This window comes from Saccopteryx bilineata, chromosome 4, assembly GCF_036850765.1.
Source record: "Saccopteryx bilineata isolate mSacBil1 chromosome 4, mSacBil1_pri_phased_curated, whole genome shotgun sequence".
Taxonomy (NCBI): Eukaryota; Metazoa; Chordata; class Mammalia; order Chiroptera; family Emballonuridae; genus Saccopteryx; species Saccopteryx bilineata.
In genome coordinates, this window is record NC_089493.1 from 202,534,000 (window position 1) to 202,555,981 (window position 21,982).

Below are 21,982 nucleotides of genomic sequence, written 5' to 3' on the forward strand. Positions count from 1 at the left end.
ATGTAACAAAAATAACCAATTTTTATTAAACATAACTATATTTTCCCCAAAAGCATCTGAATTCTCGTATCTGCTGCTGCATGCAATCTATTGCAATTCAATCACATATCACATAGCATCTGGAAAACTTGATTGTACAATTACGAGAAAATGAAAGTGAAAAAGGCAAATGTCTTAGTACTACAGTGAAACTACTTTTGACCTTGCAGACTCCCTGAAAAGGTATCAGGACCCCATGGGATCTTTCAAAACCAATAGTATAGAGCAGTGGTAGTCAACCTGGTCCCTACCACCCACTAGTGGGCGTTCCAGCTTCCATGGTGGGTGGTAGCGGAGCAACCAAAGTATAAATAAAAAGAAAGATTTAACTATAGTAAGTTGTTTTATAAAGATTTATTCTGCCAAACTTAGCGAAAATCTGACATAAAGTACTTGGTAAGTAATTATTATATGCTTTAACTTGCTGTAACTCTGCTTTATAAATTTTATAAAGAAAAGTTACTTCCCTACTTTATAAATCACCATTACTGTGGAACCGGTGGGCGGTTAGAAAATTTTACTACTAACAGAAATACAAAAGTGGGCAGCAGGTATAAATAGGTTGACTACCCCTGGTATAGAGGATAGAACAGATAGCTTAAATGTATCTTTAGTACTTTCTTTGTGAAAACTACAAAGTTCTTTAAAAACACAGAGAAGGGAGCACTAACTTTGCAGACAGCTAGGAGACTTTTCAGAAGTGTTGACATCTGATCTGACACCTGAGCTCAAGTCCTTAAACACTAGGTCCTATAAGGTCTATACTATACCCTTTCTCCTGTTTGCTCCTATGCATTTTCCTCTCTCTCACTTCGTTGTTGCTACTCAAACTGGCCAACTTTGCTCTCTTTTTCAAGCCTTTGTATTTACTGTTTCTTCTGTCTGAAAAGCTCTTCACTCATACCTTATGGCTGTTCTTGGCCATACCTGGCCATCCTGAAAGGTAAGGAGAGCTATATCTCCATACACCTGTAATCCATTTAGGGCTCACTGCTTGGGAAACTCTGCCTTACACTGTTACCTATATGCACTAGGAGCCATATTTAACAAAACACATGGTAGTACCATTTGTAAAAGTAAAAAACAAGAGTGGAAAAAAAAACTTAAAAAAATAGAATGAGGACGTCATAGAAATGGCACTGTGAGGACACGACCAAAAAATCTCCCCAAAATTTCAACAAGTTCAACAACCAGAGACAGAAAAACCTATTCTTAGAGAATCCGAGAGTTTCACACCCTGAAGGCAAACTGCAATTAACAAGACCACTCTCAGATGCCATTAAGAAAAAGGAAATCAAATATCATGGATACAAAAGAAAGAGAAGTAACACAGATAGATGTGGAAAAATCTATGGAGAAAAAATTTAATATATTGGAAACCTTGGAGCTAAATGACAGAGAATTTAAAATAGAAATCCTAAAAATACTCAGAGATATACAAGAAAACACAGAAAGGCAATTTAGGGAGCTCAGAAAACAACTCAACGAACACAAAAAATATATTAGCAAGGAAATTGAAACTATAAAAACAAATCAAACAGAAATGAAAAACTCAATTCATGAAGTTAAAAACGAAGTAACAAGCTTAGCTAACAGAACAGGCCAGATAGAAGATAGGATTAGTGACATAGAAGACAAGCAACTTGAGGCACAACAGAGAGAAGAAGAGAGAGACTCAAAAATTTTTAAAAAATGAGAAAGCCCTACAGGAGTTGTCTAACTCCATCAAAAATAATAACATAAGAATAATAGGTATATCAGAGGGAGAGGAGAAAGAAAATAGAATGAAGAATTTATTCAAACAAATAATAGACGAGAACTTCCCAAGCCTGTGGAAAGAACTAAAACCTCAAATTCAAGACGCAAACAGAACACCGAGTTTTCTTAACCACAACAAACCTACTCCAAGGCACAGCATAATGAAAATGGCACAAACCAATGACAAAGAAAAAATTCTCAAGGCAGTCAGGGAAAAGAAGAATACAACATATAAAGGAAGGTCTATTAGATTATCATCAGATTTTTCAGCAGAAACTCTACAAGCTAGAAGAGAGTGGACCCCAATATTTAAAGTCCTGAAAGAGAGGAACTATCAGCCAAGAATACTATACCCATCAAAGCTGTCCTTCAAGTACGAAGGAGAAATAAAAACATTCACAAATACAGAAAAGATGAGGGAATTTATCATCAGAAAACCCCCATTCCAGGAAATACTAAAGGGGGTTTTCCAACCAGATCCAAAGAAAAAAACAAAACAAAAACAAAACCACAAGTAAAAGCTCCACCAAGAACACAATAAAACCAAATTTAAACTGTGACAACAAAAGCAAAAAAAAAGGGGAGAGAACAGAGATTAACAGTAGCAAAAGACGATGAAGTGCAGAAACACTCGCAAGATAGGGTACTACAATGAATATGGTAGGTACCCTTTTCATTACTTAATGGTAACCACCCTTGAGAAAACCACCACAAAAGCACATGACTTAAAAAAGGTAGCAACAGAGGAAAGATGTATGGAATACAAACAAACAAAAACAAATGACAGAAAAACAAAAGAGAAGAATCAAACAAGATACAAAACTAACAGAAAGCAATTTCTAAAATGGCAATAGGAAATCCACAAGTGTCAATAATTATACTAAACGTAAATGGATTAAATTCACCAATAAAAAGACACAGAGTAGCAGAATGGATTAAAAAAGAAAATCCAACTGTATGCTGCCTACAAGAAACACATCTAAGCAACAAGGATAAAAACAAATTCAAAGTGAAAGGCTGGAAAACAATACTCCAAGCAAATAACATCCAAAAAAAGGCAGGTGTAGCAATACTCATATCTAATAATGCTGACTACAAAACAGCAAAAGTACTCAGAGACAAAAATGGTCATTTCATAATGATTAAGGGGATGCTGAATCAAGAAGACATAACAATCCTTAATATATATGCACCAAACCAAGGAGCACCAAAATATATAAGACAGCTACTTTTTGACCTAAAAACAAAAACTGACAAAAATACAATCATACTTGGAGACCTCAATACACCGCTGACGGCTCTAGATCGGTCATCCAAACAGAAAATCAATAAAGATATAGTGGCCTTAAACGAAACACTAGAGAACTTGGATATGATAGATATCTACAGGACACTTCATTCCAAAGCGACAGAGTATACATTTTTCTCTAGTGTACATGGAACATTCTCAAGAATTGACCATATGTTGGGCCATAAAAATAATATCAACAAATTCAGAAAAATTGAAATTGTACCAAGTATATTTTCTGATCATAAAGCCTTGAAACTAGAATTCAACTGCAAAAAAGAGGGAAAAAATCCCACAAAAATGTGGAAACTAAACAACATACTTTTAAAAAATGAATGGGTCAAAGAAGAAATAAGCGCAGAGATCAAAAGATATATACACACAAATGAAAATGACAATACGACATATCAGAATTTCTGGGATGCAGCAAAAGCAGTGATAAGAGGGAAGTTCGTATCACTTCAGGCCTATATGAACAAACAAGATAGAGTCCAAGTGAACCACTTAACTTCACACCTTAATGAACTGGAAAAAGAAGAAAAAAAACAACCCAAAACCAGCAGAAGAAAGGAGATAATAAAAATCAGAGCAGAAATAAATGAAATAGAGAACAGAAAAACTATAGAAAAAATTAACAGAACAAGGAGCTGGTTCTTTGGAAAGATCAACAAAATTGACAAAACCCTGGCAAGACTTACCAAGGAAAAAAGAGAAAGAACTCATATAAACAAAATCCAAAATGAAAGAGGAGAAATCACCACGGACATCGTAGATATACAAAGAATTATTGTAGAATACTATGAAAAACTTTATGTCACTAAATTCAACAACCTAGAAGAAATGGATAAATTCCTAGAACAATACAACCTTCCTAGACTGAGTCAAGAAGAAGCAGAAAGCCTAAACAGGCTTATTAGTAGAGAAGAAATAGAAAAAAACCATTAAAAACCTCCCCAAAAATAAAAGTCCAGGCCCAGACGGCTATACTAGTGAATTCTATCAAACATTCAAAGAAGACTTGGTCCCTATTCTACAGAAGGTCTTCCAAAAAACTGAAGAAGAAGCAATACTTCCAAACACATTTTATGAGGCCAACATGACCCTCATACCAAAACCGGGCAAGGACAAACACAAAAAAAGAAAACTACAGACCAATATCTCTAATGAATACAGATGCTAAAATACTAAACAAAATACTGGCAAAGCGAATACAACAACATATTAAAAAAATAATACATCATGATCAAGTGGGATTCATCCCAGAATCTCAAGGATGGTTCAACATACGTAAAACGGTTAACGTAATACACCACATCAACAAAACAAAGAAAAAAAACCACATGATCTTATCAAGAGATGCAGAAAAGGCATTTGATAAAATACAACACAACTTTATGTTTAAGACACTCAACAAAATGGGCATAGAAGGAAAATATCTCAACGTGATAAAGACCATTTATGATAAACCATCAGCCAACATCATATTAAATGGCATAAAACTGAAGACTTTCCACCTTAAATCAGGAACAAGACAGGGTTGCCCACTCTCTCCACTCTTATTTAACGTGGTGCTAGAAGTTCTGGCCAGAGCAATCAGACAAGAGAAAGAAATAAAAGGCATCCAAGGCCCTGGCTGGTTGGCTCAGCGGTAGAGCGTTGGCCTAGCGTGCGGAGGACCAGGGTTCGATTCCCGGCCAGGGCACATAGGAGAAGTGCCCATTTGCTTCTCCACCCCTCCGCCGTGCCTTCCTCTCTGTCTCTCTCTTCCCCTCCCGCAGCCAAGGTTCCATTGGAGCAAAGATGGCCCGAGCGCTGGGGATGGCTCTGTGGCCTCTGCCCCAGGCGCTAGAGTGGCTCTGGTCGCAACATGGCAACGCCCAGGATGGGCAGAGCATCGCCCCCTGGTGGGCAAAGCGTCGCCCCATGGTGGGCGTGCCGGGTGGATCCCGGTCGGGCACATGCGGGAGTCTGTCTGACTGTCTCTCCCTGTTTCCAGTTTCAGAAAAATGAAAAAAAACAAAAAAAAAGAAATAAAAGGCATCCATATCAGAAAAGAAGAAGTAAAGGTATCACTTTTTGCAGATGATATGATCCTATACATGGAAAACCCGAAAGACTCCACAAAAAGATTACTAGAAACAATAAAACAATACAGTAAGGTCACAGAATACAAAATTAACATACAAAAGTCCATAGCCTTTCTCTATGCCAACAATGAAATATTAGAAAACGAACTCAAAAAAATAATCCGCCTGACCAGGCGGTGGCGCAGTGGATAGAGCGTCGGACTGGGATGCAGAGGACCCGGGTTCGAGACCCCGAGGTCGCCAGCTTGAGTGCGGGCTCATCTGGTTTGAGAAGAAGCCCACCAGCTTGAACCCAAGGTCGCTGGCTCCAGCAAGGGGTTACTCGGTCTGCTGAAGGCCCGCGGTCAAGGCACATGTGAGAAAGCAATCAATGAACAACTAAGGTGTTGCAACGCACAATGAAAAACTAATGATTGATGCTTCTCATCTCTCTCCGTTCCTGTCTGTCTGTCCCTGTCTATCCCTCTCTCTGACTCTCTCTCTGTCTCTGTAAAAAAAATAAAATAAAAAATAATCCCCTTCACGATTGCAACAAAAAAATAAAATACCTAGGAATAAACATAACAAAGAATGTAAAGGACCTATATAACGAAAACTACAAAGCATTGTTAAGGGAAATCAAAAAAGATACAATGAGATGGAAAAATATTCCTTGTTCGTGGATAGGAAGAATAAATATAATCAAAATGGCCATATTACCCAAAGCAATAAATAAATTTAATGCAATTCCCATCAAAATTCCTATGACATTCTTTCAAGAAATGGAACAAAAAATCATCAGAGTTATATGGAACTATAAAAACCCCCGATTAGCCAAAGCAAAAGCTGGGGGCATTACAAGCCCTGGCCAGTTGGCTCAGCGGTAGAGCGTCGGCCTAGCGTGCGGAGGACCCGGGTTCGATTCCCGGCCAGGGCACATAGGAGAAGTGCCCATTTGCTTCTCCACCCCTCCGCCGCGCTTTCCTCTCTGTCTCTCTCTTCCCCTCCCGCAGCCAAGGCTCCATTGGAGCAAAGATGGCCCGGGCGCTGGGGATGGCTCTGTGGCCTCTTCCTCAGGCGCTAGAGTGGCTCTGGTCGCGACATGGCGACGCCCCGGAGGGGCAGAGCATCGCCCCCTGGTGGGCAGAGCGTCGCCCCATGGTGGGCGTGCCGGGTGGATCCCGGTCGGGCGCATGCGGGAGTCTGTCTGTCTCTCCTGTTTCCAGCTTCAGAAAGATGAAAAAAAAAAAAAAAAAAGCTGGGGGCATTACAATACCTGACTTCAAACTATATTATAGGGCCACGATAATCAAAACAGCATGGTATTGGGTGAAAAATAGACACTCAGACCAATGGAACAGAATAGAAAGTCCAGAAATAAAACCACATATATATGGTCAAATAATTTTTGATAAAGGGGCCAACAACACACAATGGAGAAAAGAAAGCCTCTTCAACAAGTGGTGCTGGGAAAACTGGAAAGCCACATGCAAAAGAATGAAACTAGACTACAGCTTGTCCCCTTGTACGAAAATTAATTCAAAATGGATCAAAGATCTAAATATAAGACCTGAAACAATAAAGTACATAGAAGAAGACATAGGTTCTAAACTCATGGACCTTGGTTTTAAGAGCATTTTATAAATTTGACCCCAAAGTGAAGGGAAGTGAAGGAGAAAATAAATGAATGGGACTACATCAGACTAAGAAGTTTTTGCTCAGCAAGAGAAACTGACAACAAAATAAACAGACAACCAACTAAATGGGAAATTATATTTTCAAACAACAGCTCAGATAAGGGCCTAATATCCAAAATTTACAAAGAACTTATAAAACTCAACAACAAACAATCCAATAAAAAAATGGGAAGAGGACATGAACAGACACTTCTCCAAGGAAGAAATACAGATGGCCAACAGATCTATGAAGAGATGCTCATCTTCATTAGTTATTAGAGAAATGCAAATCAAAACTACAATGCGATACCACCTCACCCCTGTTAGATTAGCTATTATCAACAAGGCAGGTAATACAAATGCTGGAGAGGCTGTGGAGAAAAAGGAACCCTCATTCACTGTTGGTGGGACTGTAAAGTAGTGCAACCATTATGGAAGAAAGTATGGTGGTTCCTCAAAAAACTGAAAATAGAACTACCTTATGACCCAGCAATCCCTCTACTGGGTATATACCTCCAAAACTCAGAAACATTGACACGTAAAGACACATGTAGCCCCATGTTCATTGCAGCATTGTTCACAGTGGCCAAAACATGGAAACAACCAAAAAGCCCTTCAATAGAAGACTGGATAAAGAAGATGTGGCACATATACACTATGGAATACTACTCAGCCATAAGAAATGATGACATCAGATCATTTACAACAAAATGGTGGGATCTTGATGACATTATACGGAGTGAAATTAGTAAATCAGAAAAAAACTAGAACTACATGATTCCATACACAGGTGGGACATAAAAACAAGACTAAGAGACATGGACAAGAGTGTGGTGGTTACCGGGGGTGGGGGGGAAGGGGGAGCGCCGGAGGGAAGGAGGAGAGGGGGAGGGGGAGGGGCACAAAGAAAACTAGATAAAAGGTGACGGAGGACACTCTGACTTTGGGTGATGGGTATGCAACATAAGTGAATGACAAGATAATCTGGACATGTTTTCTTTGAATATATGTACCCTGATTTATTGATGTCACCCCATTAACATTAATAAAAATTTATAAAAAAAATAGAATTAAAAAAATATTAGTGCATTCATACAAAAGAATGAATTAGAACTATGTTTCAACATTAATAAATCAAAAATATATGCACAAAAGTTATAGAAATGTCCCTATACTATTACGCTATTTACAATTTTTTAATTATTAATTTATATTCTGATAGGTAGCACATGATTCAAAATTATAAGAATTTCCACCATCCCTGTCCTCCAGCTTCACTCTAAGGACACAACCAATATGACCAGTTTCCTGTGTGTGTGGGTCTATCTTTATATAAAGTTGTTAAGTGAGAACAATATTATAATATGGTTTACGTATATTCACATATAAATGAAAACTTTTAAAATATGCATGGAAATGATAAAGACCAAAATCAAAATAATAGGCAAAGAGGAAGAAAAGAAAGAAATGGACAGGAAGGCGGCACTTCAAATGAAACTAATAAATAATTAATTTAGATCAGTCAGATCCATGATGTTATTTAAAAATCAGCTTGCCCTGGCCAGATAGCTTGTTTGTTAAGAGCATAGTCTGAAGCACAGAGGTTGCCAGTTTGATCCTGTGCCAGGGTACATACAGGAATTGACTGATGTTTCTGTCTTTCTCTCTCTCTCCCTTCTTCTCTCTCTAAAATCAATACATTTTTAAAAATCAGCTCTATTTGGGCTCAAAACAGTATCACATAGAAATTATGTTCTTTTATAAATGTATTGTTGGAAATGGAATCGATCACACATCTAAGCATTTACATTCTAAGGTTCTGAACTACTATTACTAACAAAATTTTGCATTCTTGCTTACTACAGATTTTCAAAAATTCCTACCAAACAAAAAAATGCAATGAAAACAGAACACAGACACACACATACACACACAAAAGGGGTCAAAAGATCTTTTATTTTCACATTTAACTTGCAGAATTAATATAGCTTGTGTTGGAAAAACCATGGCCATGAATGGCCTTAGCTTTTCCCCTTCTCAGCTTGAAGACACATCTGGTTGCCAGCTGTGTAGCTCCTAAGAGTCACTGCTTGCCAAGTAGTTGGCAGAAGGTGGTGAAGAACTGATCACCCATAATCCATTTTGACACTGCCTTTGACTATCACTTTGCAGAACTGGATATATTACAGAAATTCCAAAAGGAGTTAACTAAATTTCAAGGTAGGAAGTTGGCTATCTTGGCTTTAACTCAAATCAAAGGGTATGATGTAGGAAAAGAGGAGAAAAAATGATGATAGAGCTACTAAAGCTTACAGGAATAATTTACAGGTCTATATTCTTAACCTCTTCCAGGTATTGTCTATCATACTTCTATCCATCACTACTTTAAATATGAGAAGTATATAAACAGCTAAAGTGGAAAAACTATATCTCTATGTCTAGGTAAGTATAGTATATGTGTCATTCGTATTATTTCACTTTCATGTCAGTCAATATAAATATATGAATATATAAATTTAGGAAATAACATGAAGATTTTACTTAACCTTTTCTTGTTTTTATGCCTGCTGTACGTAGACAGTGTGTATATATAAACATATATGTGTGTATGTATATGATAGATATATCATACACAGTTATATATCAGAGGTGTAAGTATAAGCTAACTTGGGAAGATGTCACCATTTGGGAAAGGTGCTTGCTTTATTAAAAAAAAAAAAATCAATACAATTTCCCCACAGATTCATGATGTAAAATTCTATAATGAAGGCTTGTAGATTTGTAATTATGGTATGTCAGCTACATTTAAACTAGAGTGTTAAAAGATTGTTAAAGTTAAACTAACACAATTGCAGTGTGAATTGTCCTAGTCTCATTCTAATCTACTGGTGTCACATTCATTTAATCAGAGGAAAACTATGGGCCAAAGTCAGTGCTATTTCCAATGCCCTAACATTCTTTGTTCACATTGGATTTTAAGCCAATACCAATCTAAAATGGTTACAAAATGATATATTTAAGAAAGTATTTTTAATCAATTAATTCTCTCACCAGTGGGCTAGTTTAGCAGGGTTTACTGAAAATAAATTGCCTTTAAAAGTATTAAAGAACCTTTTATGTTAGAGAAAAACATTTTATTCTTCCAGAAGAATTTCCTGAATTTACCAGAACTGGAAAAAGAAAACTTACAAACACAAATCCTATTTGGAAACTTATTGTGGATGTATTATTTAGCTGAAAGTCCATATCAATATTTAAGACATCAATCCTGTATTTTCTACTTGCATGAAAATTATTTTCTAAATCACTTTTTAAATTAACACACACACACACACAGAAAGCTACTATGGCATGAATTTGTATTTACAGGATACATTTAAATTTTAATTTAAGTACAACATTCAATTCACAGTTGTACTATCTATCAACAAATAGTCTCCAAATACACAGAAAACAGTGCTATGTTAGCTAGTTACAGAAAAGGTATGAATGCTAATCATTCTGGTTTGCCTGGGACTTCCCCAGTTTTAGCACTGAAGGTAACACATTCCTGGAAACTCTTCAGTCCCAGGTAAACCAGTATACTGATGCCACCTAGATATTAAAAGAGAAGGGGGAAATTTTACGGTTCTGCACTGGAGAAAAAAATTAGAAGTAATATTTGGTAACTCACTGCTAGGGCTGCCAGATTAGCTGTGATTCAGTCACAGATCTCAGTACGTCCAGCAACCTTTTTAGCACAGGGATCCAAATTATTAAAATAGAGCCTGCCAGACCCTGACGTACCAACAAATACCTACTTATAGTGAGTCACATACGAACAAAGGCTGCTGCTTGAAGAAACTTAGTATAATTACCCATCCAACCCAAACTGCACACCTCTTATTGAATAGTTTCACAGCCAAAATTAGTCCTGGAAAAACAATCCTGTTGCTGAGAAGGAAATATTTAAGAAGTATTAAGAGTTAGAAGATCAGGACCAAGTCAACCTCACTGCTGTGCAACTCTCACTTTATAAGTCATTCTTGCCTGACCAGGCAGTGGCGCAGTGGATAGAGCATCAGACTGGGACCTGGAGGACCCAGGTTCGAAACCCTGAGGTCACTAGCTTGAATATGGGATCATAAACATGATCTCATGGTCACTGGCTTCAAGCCCAAGGTCACTAGCTTAAGCCCAAGGTTACTGGGTTGAACAAGGGGTCACTCGCTCTGCTGTAGCTCCCCCGCCCCCCATCAAGGCACATATGAGAAAGCAATCATTGAACTAAGGAGCCACAACAAAGAATTGATGCTTCTTATCTCTCTCCATGTCTGTCTGTCTGTCTGTCCCTATCTGTCTCTGTCAAAAAAAAGTCATTCCTAGTAACTGTACTCTTTCCTTGTTCCTAGGCATCTAACCTCTCTCTTAAAATCCATTTTCTAAACGCAGATACTTTGCCTTTGTAACAAAGTTCCTCTAAGACTAGGGCCCTCCATGAGGCTTCTATTTCCCTAGGGCCTAAAATAATGCCCTGAAACTAGTTTCTACTCCCATTTCTAATATGGCTGCCATAGACTGCTTTCATTAGTTTGCCAAGATACTGAAACATCCATTTTCCACTCATTGTTTTGACTCTGTGATGCCAAACCACCATCTATTTATTGCCTACTTCCATATTCATGTAACATTCCTCCTGCCTGCCCAGCTTTCTTCCTAAATCTCACTAAAGAACACTTCTGGAACACCTGAAGGATTCTAGCAGATTTGATTAGACACTAACTCTAAACTCTCAGAATGAACTCCAGGACTAGTATGTATAATATATTTCCAGTGGCTCTCAATTCCTGGAGAAAAAAACTGAAGAAATTAGGGGCTTGAACTATGATCTTAAATCTTTCTTCCAAATAGAAGTTGTGACTTCTGAAAAGAAACAGTGCTACGAGAAGTGACCATCTGACTTAAAAAAAGGTGAGAACAGAAGCTGGTTTTAGACCATTGCTTTAAGAAACCAAGAACAGAACCCTGTTACAAAACTAAGAACATGTCTGAATCATAAAACTAATCAAGAAGACTTTGAAGTTAAGTTTGGAGAGAGGAGAAAAATGCATACCTTTAAAAACCTTTTTATTATGAAAAAATTTACATAGAGAATACAATGAAGCCTCATGATTATTCAGCCCCAGCAACCATTTATATGTTGCTATATCTGCCTCATCTACTTTTTCTTCTTTGCTAAGGTAAAATGGAGAATTTTTAAAATAGGATACAATATTTACAGATTTAGATAGTTATCTACCAAAGTAAAATAAGTGTAATAAACAGCTAATATAGATACTTTAGGTTTAAAAAAAATCTCATTTTTGTACATATGGGGAACGCTATAGCTATAAAAAAAAAAAAAAGCAAAAAGCCATTAACCTGACCAGGTGGTGGCACAGTGGATAGTGTCGAACTGGGATGCAGAGGACACAAGTTCAAAACCCTGAGGTGGCCGGGCTCATCCAGCTGGTGTGAGCATGGAGTCGCTGGCTTGAGTGTGGGACCCTACATATAACCCTATGGTTGCTGGCTTGAGCCCAAGGTCACACTGGCTTGAACAAGGAGTCAGTCATTCTGGTGTAGCCCCCCCTCAAGGTACATATGAGAAAGCAATCAGTGAACAACTAAGGAGCTGCAATGAAGGATTGATGCTTCTCATCTCTCTCCTTTCCTGTCTGTCTGTCCCTATCTGTCCCTCTCTCTATCTCTCTGACTCTGTCACACAAAAAAAGGAAAGCCATAAAAAAATAAATATTTCCATTAATTTATAAACAAGTTGATATAGTAAATTATGAAGATTTTAAAAAATGACAAATTTACTGAAATACTGAAGAATCAAAATTAAAATCTGATAATGCTCTATTATTGAAATAAGCTGAATAAAACAAAAGTTTATTTCCAAGCAGTTTCCATAAGTACTTGGGAATTTTTGAAATCCTAATAACTTAGCTTATCTAAATGAGTTTGTTTTCTCTACAATATGTACTGTAAACATTGAACTACTTGAACTGAGTGATTTCACAAACTAGAATAGATCATTAGGATGAGAAATGACAAGGTCATAAAGGTAATTAATGGTAATCTATCATTAGAAGTCATTTTGCCACCCTGGCTGGTTAGCTCAGTGGTAGAGAGCTGCCTGTGGTATGGATGTCCAGGGTTCAATTCCCAGTCACGGCACACAGGAGAAGCAACCATTTGCTTCTCTACCCCTCCCTGGCTTCATCCCCTCCCACAGCCATGGCTCCAGAGAGTTCATTCCGTGGGCCCTCAGGAGTCCTGGTGCAAGTGGGAGCCTGTCTCTCTGCCTTCCCTCCTCTCACTAAAAAAAACCCCCCAAAACTCTTTTTTAAAAGCATCGTACTTAAAACACAAAGTTGAGGATCAGAAAGTGGTTCTTTCCCTTGCTCTGCCACTAACCAGTACTGTGATCTTAGTTTGGTTTTTCTAGTTTAACTTCTCATCCGTAAAACGCGAATACAAACAATTTTACTAGTTAACATTCACTAGCCACGGGCTATGTGCCACATATCATACTATGTTAAACAGTATGCAGACCAGGCACTTTTGCAGCAACTGCAGGAGGTGCTTACTTTCTCCATTTTACAAATGAGAAACTGAGGTACCTGAGACACGGTGCAAAGTAATATATTCAACAATCCATAATCAATGGGAAAATTAAGATTTGAACCCAAGTAGCCTCACGTCAGAAGAGGCTCATACTATCTCGTTACTGCCTTAATAATAAAAAAACGATTCTCGGTAAGCACAGTGCAATGCACTGCTAACCCTCCAGGGCAGTACCTTAAAAAGTGACTTTATTCTCTCCTTGGCCTTGTCCTTCCTCTAGAGGAAATATGTTAAAAGGGACAAAAGGTGGGTAACAAGGAAAAAATCAGCTGATTGGGGTGATACATTTCTACTGCAAAATAACCTGCTTGTTCATAAGCCTGTTTTATCTTTTCTGCTGGAATGCCTCACCAAAATGTTTTATCTTGTGTCTGAACATGAAGGTTCAAATGAGCAGTCAGGACCGGGAGGATCACAGGGCTGGTCCATGGAGCACAGTGACTTAGCAGCGCCCAGAAGCTGGGCGAGGTCCAGGCACGTCGGCAGGGAGAGGCAGGCCTCGGGCAGCCAACAGGTCTCCTGAGGGCCGGGCTCCCCGCGCGTCAAACGAGTCCGCAACCTCCCGTGGGCCGGCGCGGCCGGGGCGGGCACACCCGGGGCGCGCGCGATGTACGGGCCTGCCCCCTCCGATCCCCGGCCGCCGCCGCTTACGGCTGGGACTCCCAGGGCAGAGGTCCTGTCGCCGGCCCCGCCGCCTACGTGAGGCCCGGAGCCCCGTCCCCGCCCCGGGCCTGCGCTCCGCCCGGCCGCTCCGGCCGCCGTGAAGCGGGAGGGGAGGAGCTGGCGGCCGCGCCGCTCTGACGCCTTACCGCTTCACCACGCCGGTTTTGATCTTGATCTGCCTCACGCGAGGGTCGGCCATGGTCCTGGGAGCGCGGCGGGAAGGAGGGCGGAGAGCCGGGGTAACGCGCGCGGCAAGAAAGCGCGGAGGAGGCGGTCGCGTCGCTGTCGCCGCCGAGGTCCCGCGCATGCGCGGATCGCGCAGCCTGCTGCCCTGCCCTGGGGGGCGGGTCCCGGACGGGTCACTTTCTGCGTCCGCGTCTGGGGGGCGTGGGGGTCCCGGCGGGCCTCCCCCCTCCCCCCCTCCCCCCCCCTCCCCCCCCTCCCCCCCCTCCCCCCCTCCCCCCCCTCCCAGCGGCCACCCAGCTCTGCCCTCGCGGAACTTGCTGTGGGTTTCCTTTCAGTGCCTGACCCACACTCATCTTACTGTAGACGGAAGTGCTACTTTTCCCGGTTGCCACAGCCCGGGCGTGTGGGGAAACTCAGCATCTCCCCGAGAGACTGGACTGGTTTGCGAAGTTATCCTTTGCGAGGTTATCCGCTTACTGGACGGAGTGACCTAAAAATCGTATTAAAGATATTCTCAATGTCATTATCTGTGTCAAATGGGCCAAAGCATGTATCGTTAATGAGATAAACATCCATCATGCACACAAAATCCTTACCCTCCACCTCAGACCCCTACAAAAATTTTTTGTAGATATGTACCTCACAAAGGGCATGACTGTAGGACTTATTCAAATAATCATACCTGAGGGCAGTGGTAGTCAACCTGATCCCTACCACTCACTAGTGGGCGTTCCAGCTTTCATGGTGGGCGGTAGCAGAGCAACCAAAGTATAAATAAAAAGATAGATTTAACTATAGTAAGTTGTTTTATAAAGACTTAGCAAAAATCTGACAAAGTACTTAATAAATAATTATTATTATATGCTTTAACTTGCTATAACTCTGCTTTATAAATTTTATAAAGTGAAGTTACTTCCTACTTAATAAATCATCATTAGTGTGGAACTGGTGGGCGGTTAGAAAGTTTTACTACTAACAGAGATACAAAAGTGGGCGGTAGGTATAAAAAAGGTTGACTACCCCTGCCCTAGGGTGTATCTTAAATATTCAACCTTCAAATATGTGTGTGGCACACAAGTGTGTGGACATCGTGGTCAGACTGACATTTGGGGTTCCACCTTTCAATAGCTAGATGACATTGGGCATGTGAGCTACTTAACCTCCCTGCTGAGTCTGTTGCCTTGTATGCAAAACAGAATAATAGATATGAAGATTAAAGCTCAATAACTTTGAACCAGTGTTATATTTTCAAACAAACGTGTCTGTTGCATACAATGAAGTACACCTCCATATCTGCCTCTTCCTAGTTGAGTTCCCTAAGGAAGACGGCAGAGCCTCCTTTGTTGTCCTTTCTCTTAGTATCAATCTTTCCTTGGAAAAGACTTGACTGTCTTTTCCCTTTCCTACACTTGATTTATTCATTCTGGCTTACATGGCTAGCTCTGGAACACCATCCCACCCTGCAAGTCCAACACCCTCATTTTAAATCCAGAATCAAAACCCAGCTCCTGGAGAAAGTATACCACAATGGACAGCCCCCTGCCTGTTTAATACTTCCTGGATGCTTTGGAATCACTCAATACTAATTTTTATTTTTGGTATATTTCTTTTTAGAACTATTTGAGCCCTTCACAAGGGTGTACTCACTCTCCTGGTTGGATTATAAGCATCTTTAGAGGCAGGAAACTTGTCTTCTAAATCTTCCTCCCCTAATCTCCACCTGTGTTCTGTACACAGCAGGTGCTAAATTCAATAACTATTGTCATCCAACTGGTTGGCACACTGAAATATAACATTTCAAGTAACACAGCAGAGCAATGAAACAAGGGGGTGGGGAGGCAGAGATGACTGGAATCAAAATAAAACAAAAACTCAGCAGACACACCAAAGCAAAATGCTCATTAGTATAAAGTTACTGTGCCATCCCATAAGGCAAAGAAACAAGAGCAGCCAAACCCACAAACCAAACTGTCAAAGATCTTCCTTCAGTCCGGCAACAAAAGCGAAGAAACTATTAATATTTTCCTTTCTGCCTTAGTTTCCAGAATCTCAGAGATCAGTTTTGGGCAGATTTGCAGTTTCCTCAGCCTAGGTTTTCTAATGTAAATACCTACTGTTTCCCCAACCCCTAACTCTACTTCCACCTTTTTGCCCTTTTTCTCTTTGTTTTAAAGATTTTTGTATTTATGACTTTCCTGTACCAGTAATAGATAAATGTAACACACCAGCCAACATACCGCTGCTGCTGCATACTCAGGCCCGTAGGACAGTGTTTGTGTGTCTGTGTGTACCATATTGTATGCTTGAGGCTATGGGTTAAGATCATGGAGTTTGGCCCCACTCCTAAGGATAGTGGATTGGGTGGAATTGTTCCTAGTGTCAGGAGTTTACAGTAGTTTAAGAACCCAACTGTCAAGGGTCACATCCTCGCTCTCTTCTTACCAACTGTAAATTTGGACAAATTACTAACTTCTTTATGTGCCAGTTTCTTCATCTGTAAAATGTGGGTGATAATAATAATAGTACCTACCTCATAAAGCTGTTATAAAGCTGAAATGAGTTAATATTTATAAAGTGGTTAGAACAGTGCTGGTGCTTATTAAGCCCCACACAAGGTGTTCATTAAATAAATAAGTCGTCTATGAAGGAGGCCCTAAGTCAGAAATTAAGAACACAGTATGATGCACATTCAAATGAATACAGAAATGTACATGTTATTATTAATGAGATCTTACTGAATTCAGGTTTGACTGCTAACTCCACATAAAAAGACCCATGTTGGACTTATTCACCACTGTAACCCAGAACAAAGCAATGCCTGGTACATCATAGGTACTCAATAAATATTTATTGAATGAATGAGTGCTGCTTTAAAACTCTTTTTCCCCCCACTTAATAATGTCACAGAACCTTCCCATTCCAGCAAGTGGGCTACTAAAATAATCTGAAACATCCCCTTGCTCATGTACACCATCTTTCTCCAGGCCTCGCTCCTTTGGTCCTGTATTTTGAGGAGGTAGACCTACTGGAAGTCCTTTTTTGTCACTAGAGTACTAGCCAGAGATAGGAGTACTGACCATGAGAAAGTACTAAGAGTCAGTACTAACCTAGGGCATGTGAAATAGAAACTATGTAAGCTGCATTTCTCACTATTTTTTTTAATGTATTTTCCTTTTTTTATTTAATTTATTCATTTTAGAGAGGGGAGAAAGATGGGGAGAGAAAGAAAGAGAGAGAAGGGGGGAGGAGCAGGAAGCAACTCCCATATGTACCTTGACCAGGCAAGCCTAGGGTTTCAAACTGGTGACCTCAGTGTTCCAAGTTGATGCTTCATCCACTGCGCCACCACAGGTCAGGTGCATATCTCACTGTTCAGCAACCTTTTGTTCTGTTTTCCCTAAACCCTAATTGAGTTATTCTAAAATATTCCAGCCTGGGACTCAGCCAAACTATAAGAATAAATCTGTAGGGAACTCTATAAGAGACAAGTTAGTCAACATTTGAGGTTGAGGGCTGAAGAGATCCCTAAGACTGGAGGAATCTAGCAGAATAAGAAGAAAGTCTAGCCATATAACTGACATCAAGTCCTGACATCAAGATTCTCTTGGCCTTCCCTCTCACTGGAGCCACTATTGTGGCTCACAAACAAACTCAGGCTTTGACCAGCATTGCATGAGTCCACCTGGGCCATGAGCCCCACCGAGACAGGAGACAGGCATGATAAACTGCTCAGTACACATGCATGCACAGCCCAGTAGTGCAGGGGAACAGGACCCTGGGGATCAATGCTCCACTTTTTTATTCTCCAGGCAAAAGGCAGGTTTGAGACACATTTCTTAAGGCTCTTCAGATGATCTCATGGAATCAAGGATCAATCACTGTAGCAAAGCTGAATTCACACTTTAAATAAGTGAAATAAGCCACACTTGCATTTAATTTTCATCTTTCCCTGTTTCATTTATCCATTTCTCACTCCTGACCTCCAGAATCATTTTCCAAATAAGTGAAATAGTAATATACTACACTTGGGAATACTGTTCTGATTCATTAATCAAGTGATTCAGAAGATTGCAGTTTTGACTGGGGCACAGAGCAAGAATGGGCTCTGCATCAAGTCTAGGCTGCAATGCAAGCTTCCCTGCTAGTCAGGCCATCTGACCAAGTAGACCCAATGATGCTGGTATAGCTGATGGAGGATTCTGTGTGGAGTTTCTGGTGAATCCTAAGAGGAGCGTAGTATATAGGCCATGCCTACTGTGAAGTAAAAAACGATATTAATTTTTTACTGTAAGAATTTATCATTGTTTAAAGTCTTCTCCATTCTTTATTTATAAATTGTTAGTAGCATGTATAGTTGACACTATTAACTGGCTTATTCGTTATTCATTCCTCAAACCTTCTTCCATATCTACTTCCATTGCAAAGCTTACTTTCTCAACCTCCCTTGCAGCTAGAGGTGGCCAGTTGCACAATTCTGGGCAAATAGCTATAGGTGGAAATATGTAGATAGTTGCTGAGAATGCTTTGGATTTTTTGATAAAAGGAAAAAATGGAGGGAACTGCTCCTTTCCCTCTTCTTTCTTGAAATTAGATAGAATACATCTAGCTTTCAACCATGAGAGTGAGTCAAACATTTCAGAAACACCAGTCCTGACATCATAGAGCTCATGAACGAAAACCAGAAGCTGCCTCTCTTTAGTCATTTTATGAGAGCAAAACAAATCCTTAGGTATTTAAGCTACATTCTACGAGATTTTTGTTGTTAGAACCCCAAAGGGTTTTCTAACCAATGCATATTTTAGTAGAGCTCCATGCATATGTCTCTTTGTTGAGGCGAGGGGAAGAGATAGCATTGGATCTTTGGAAGAAAGATGCCTATGAAAACAAAAATTTCTCCAACTGCGGCTTTCAGAATGTGCTGTATTCTCACTGTATGACTGTATTAAACATACAACTTAAATGGCCATAAGTCACAGAGTAAGGATGTTGGATAGCTGCATCTTTTAGACCAGTGGTCCCCAACCTTTTTTGGGCCACAGACCGGTTTAATGTCAGAAAATATTTTCACGGACCGGCCTTAAGGATGGGACAGATAAATGTATCACGTGACCGAGACAAGCGTCAAGAGTGAGTCTTAGACGAATGTAACAGAGGGAATCTGGTCATTTTTTAAAAATAAAACATCATTCAGACTTAAATATAAATAAAACAGAAATAATGTAAGTTATTTATTCTTTCTCTGCAGACTAGTACCAAATGGCCCACTGACCGGTACCGGTCCACAGCCCGGGGGTTGGGGACCACTGTTTTAGACAATAGGAGTTCTATACAGGTATCAAGAAAAGATAATCTTTTTGTCACTGACTTACAGAGGGCCCTATTTATAGCTGAACAGTTATCTGATATAACAATCCATTGTTCTGGCACACACTGCAATTATTGTGTATGGTTTTTTAATGCATCATGTTACATTAGCTCAGCCCATGGTTTAATTCCATGTAACATAAATTTTGCCGAAAGGAATGACATTACATGCCACTGACTTTTAAAAGACACACTATTTTTTCAGATCACATACCTTTTATCCATAAGGGCCCAATTCAAAAATCAAGCTGGCAGACAAAAGTGTAGTGAATGTAGAGCCTCAAAGCAGCATATTAATTTTGAGCAGTTCTACACATTTCTACCTGTAGTCAATAATTTCATTCCATTTTTATGTTGAAATTCATGAGCAACATTAATGGACTTTTTTTTTTGTCACGTGAAGCAAGACTTTTATTCAGGGTCAATCGAGAGAGGACTGAGAGGTGTTTTTGTATTACAATTACATGCTATGTATAAAATCTTTTTATTGTTTATCATTAGCTATCTATGACTGTTCTATGTGAAACACTCAGCAAAATATTTATGATTATTTTATTTTTATTCTATCTATGACTAAGTAAGATCTCTTTCTTAGGTGCAAAATTTTTCTAAAAAATAAAATAAAAAATATTTTCACTTATCATTACATATTCTTTTTTGATATTAATAGGAAACAAAAAAAGGATTTTTGGACAAACAAAATAAGTTTCTAGTTTACTAAAAGAATACTATAAATACTGGTTCACAAAGATCCATTCATACAAGTTTCAAATTTAAATTATTTATTTCTTTTAAAAATTATTTTCTAATAGAGTTTCTTGTCCATTAAAGCAAACTACTTAAGGCCTGTAGAATTCTTCTTGGTTTATAAATATAAAGTTAAAATAAATTAAACCGTTATCTGTGCAAGCTTACTAAGATTCTGCAGAATAGTCTGCCAAGAAGCAAGTCTTCATGAAATAACCTTTCCCTAATATTTTAATATAATATAATATAATATAATAATATAATATAATGGTATTACTTCTCAATTAAAGAGAGAAATTTCATTTCAACTTTCATATTTCAACTTCTACAAGTTCTAATTACATTACTACCCTAACATTTAATTATTGTATTGTTATTTCATTATTACTGAAATTATTTCTCTTTCCTTATTATCATATTTTTGCACACATATGTGTGAATGTGATTGCCATTTAATCATATAATAGAGATTTTTTTTAATTCTTTTTGTAAAAGAGTTATATGCTTCCAAATTATTTGGAAACTTTCAAGTGAATAGAATTCAACCAATTCTCATTGTATTTTTAGCCACATAATAAATGAGAGTAAAAGAATTTAATAAAGACTTTGGTTGAATTCAGCACAACTGGAAGTCTCTATGACACCAAGTAACCAGTAACTAATGACTAATTTTCCACGACTTTTTACTCAGGTGTTTCGGCATTCAGTCATGCTGTGATGCTCCTGAAATGATTGAAGGCAGAAATTTGGGCTTTGGCTAAGACATTCTCATTGGATAATTTGAGCAATTTTATTAATTCTCTTTGAGACTTAGTTTCCTCAACTGTAAAGATAAAACATCTGCCAGACAGGATTGTCGTTCTTGTGAACGCTATATAATGCAATGAATATAAAAAAATCTAGCATAAAGCCTGGCACATTATAAGCACCCAATAAAATGGTAACAATTATTATTATCTTTACTCGTGTGTGCAAAGGAAAAATATATTTAGAATTGATGCTTTTTGGTTGATGTCAGAGTAATGGTGGCATGAGAGATACTCCTGATCTCTCCCCTTGAAATTTCAACAAACTGAACAACTATAATGCAGTGAAGGGCATGCAGGTGGACCTGAAAGATACACTCACTGAATGGACTAAAGGTGGGATAGGGTGAAAAGGGAGGTGGAAGATAAAACACAATTGCAGTGGGCTTTAGAGAAGAGAGGAGACAAACCTGAAGTGATGGAATTTTTTTTCCTCTGCTGGGCTATGGGGAAGAGGAAAGATCCAGCTCTCTGGATTTTGTATGAAGCGTACAGAGAGGGAGACTCGGAGTGACTGGGTCTGTTTTTGCCAGGAGGAGCTGTGAAACAAAGGGGCAGAGGGGGAGATAAACAAAAGCAGCCAGGGCATAGGGTCAAGGACAGTGTTCCTGTGGTCTGCCTGCAGCCCACACAGTGCAGAGATAGAGAAAACTGAAGAGCAGCCCCCAGCCTCCCAGATCCTGCCTCCCTCACTTCATGGTACCGAGAGTAGAAGAGACAAACCCCAAACTCCAAAGC

The 21,982-nt window shown here is 39.2% G+C and overlaps 1 protein-coding gene across 2 annotated transcripts in view; it reads right to left on the bottom strand.

Annotated features, from left to right (window-relative positions):
• TBCA (tubulin folding cofactor A) overlaps positions 1-14,454 on the bottom strand; it is a 112,512-nt gene extending 98,058 nt beyond the window's left edge. The window contains exon 1 of one of the 2 annotated variants that reach the window (XM_066273621.1): positions 14,288-14,450. In XM_066273621.1, the coding sequence (XP_066129718.1) occupies positions 14,288-14,448 (161 nt within the window). In that variant the 5' untranslated portion in view covers positions 14,449-14,450. Of the gene's footprint in view, positions 1-14,287 lie in introns of both variants that reach the window. The other variant, XM_066273622.1, reaches the window with a different exon arrangement.
• Between the last annotated feature and the right edge of the window lie 7,528 nt (positions 14,455-21,982).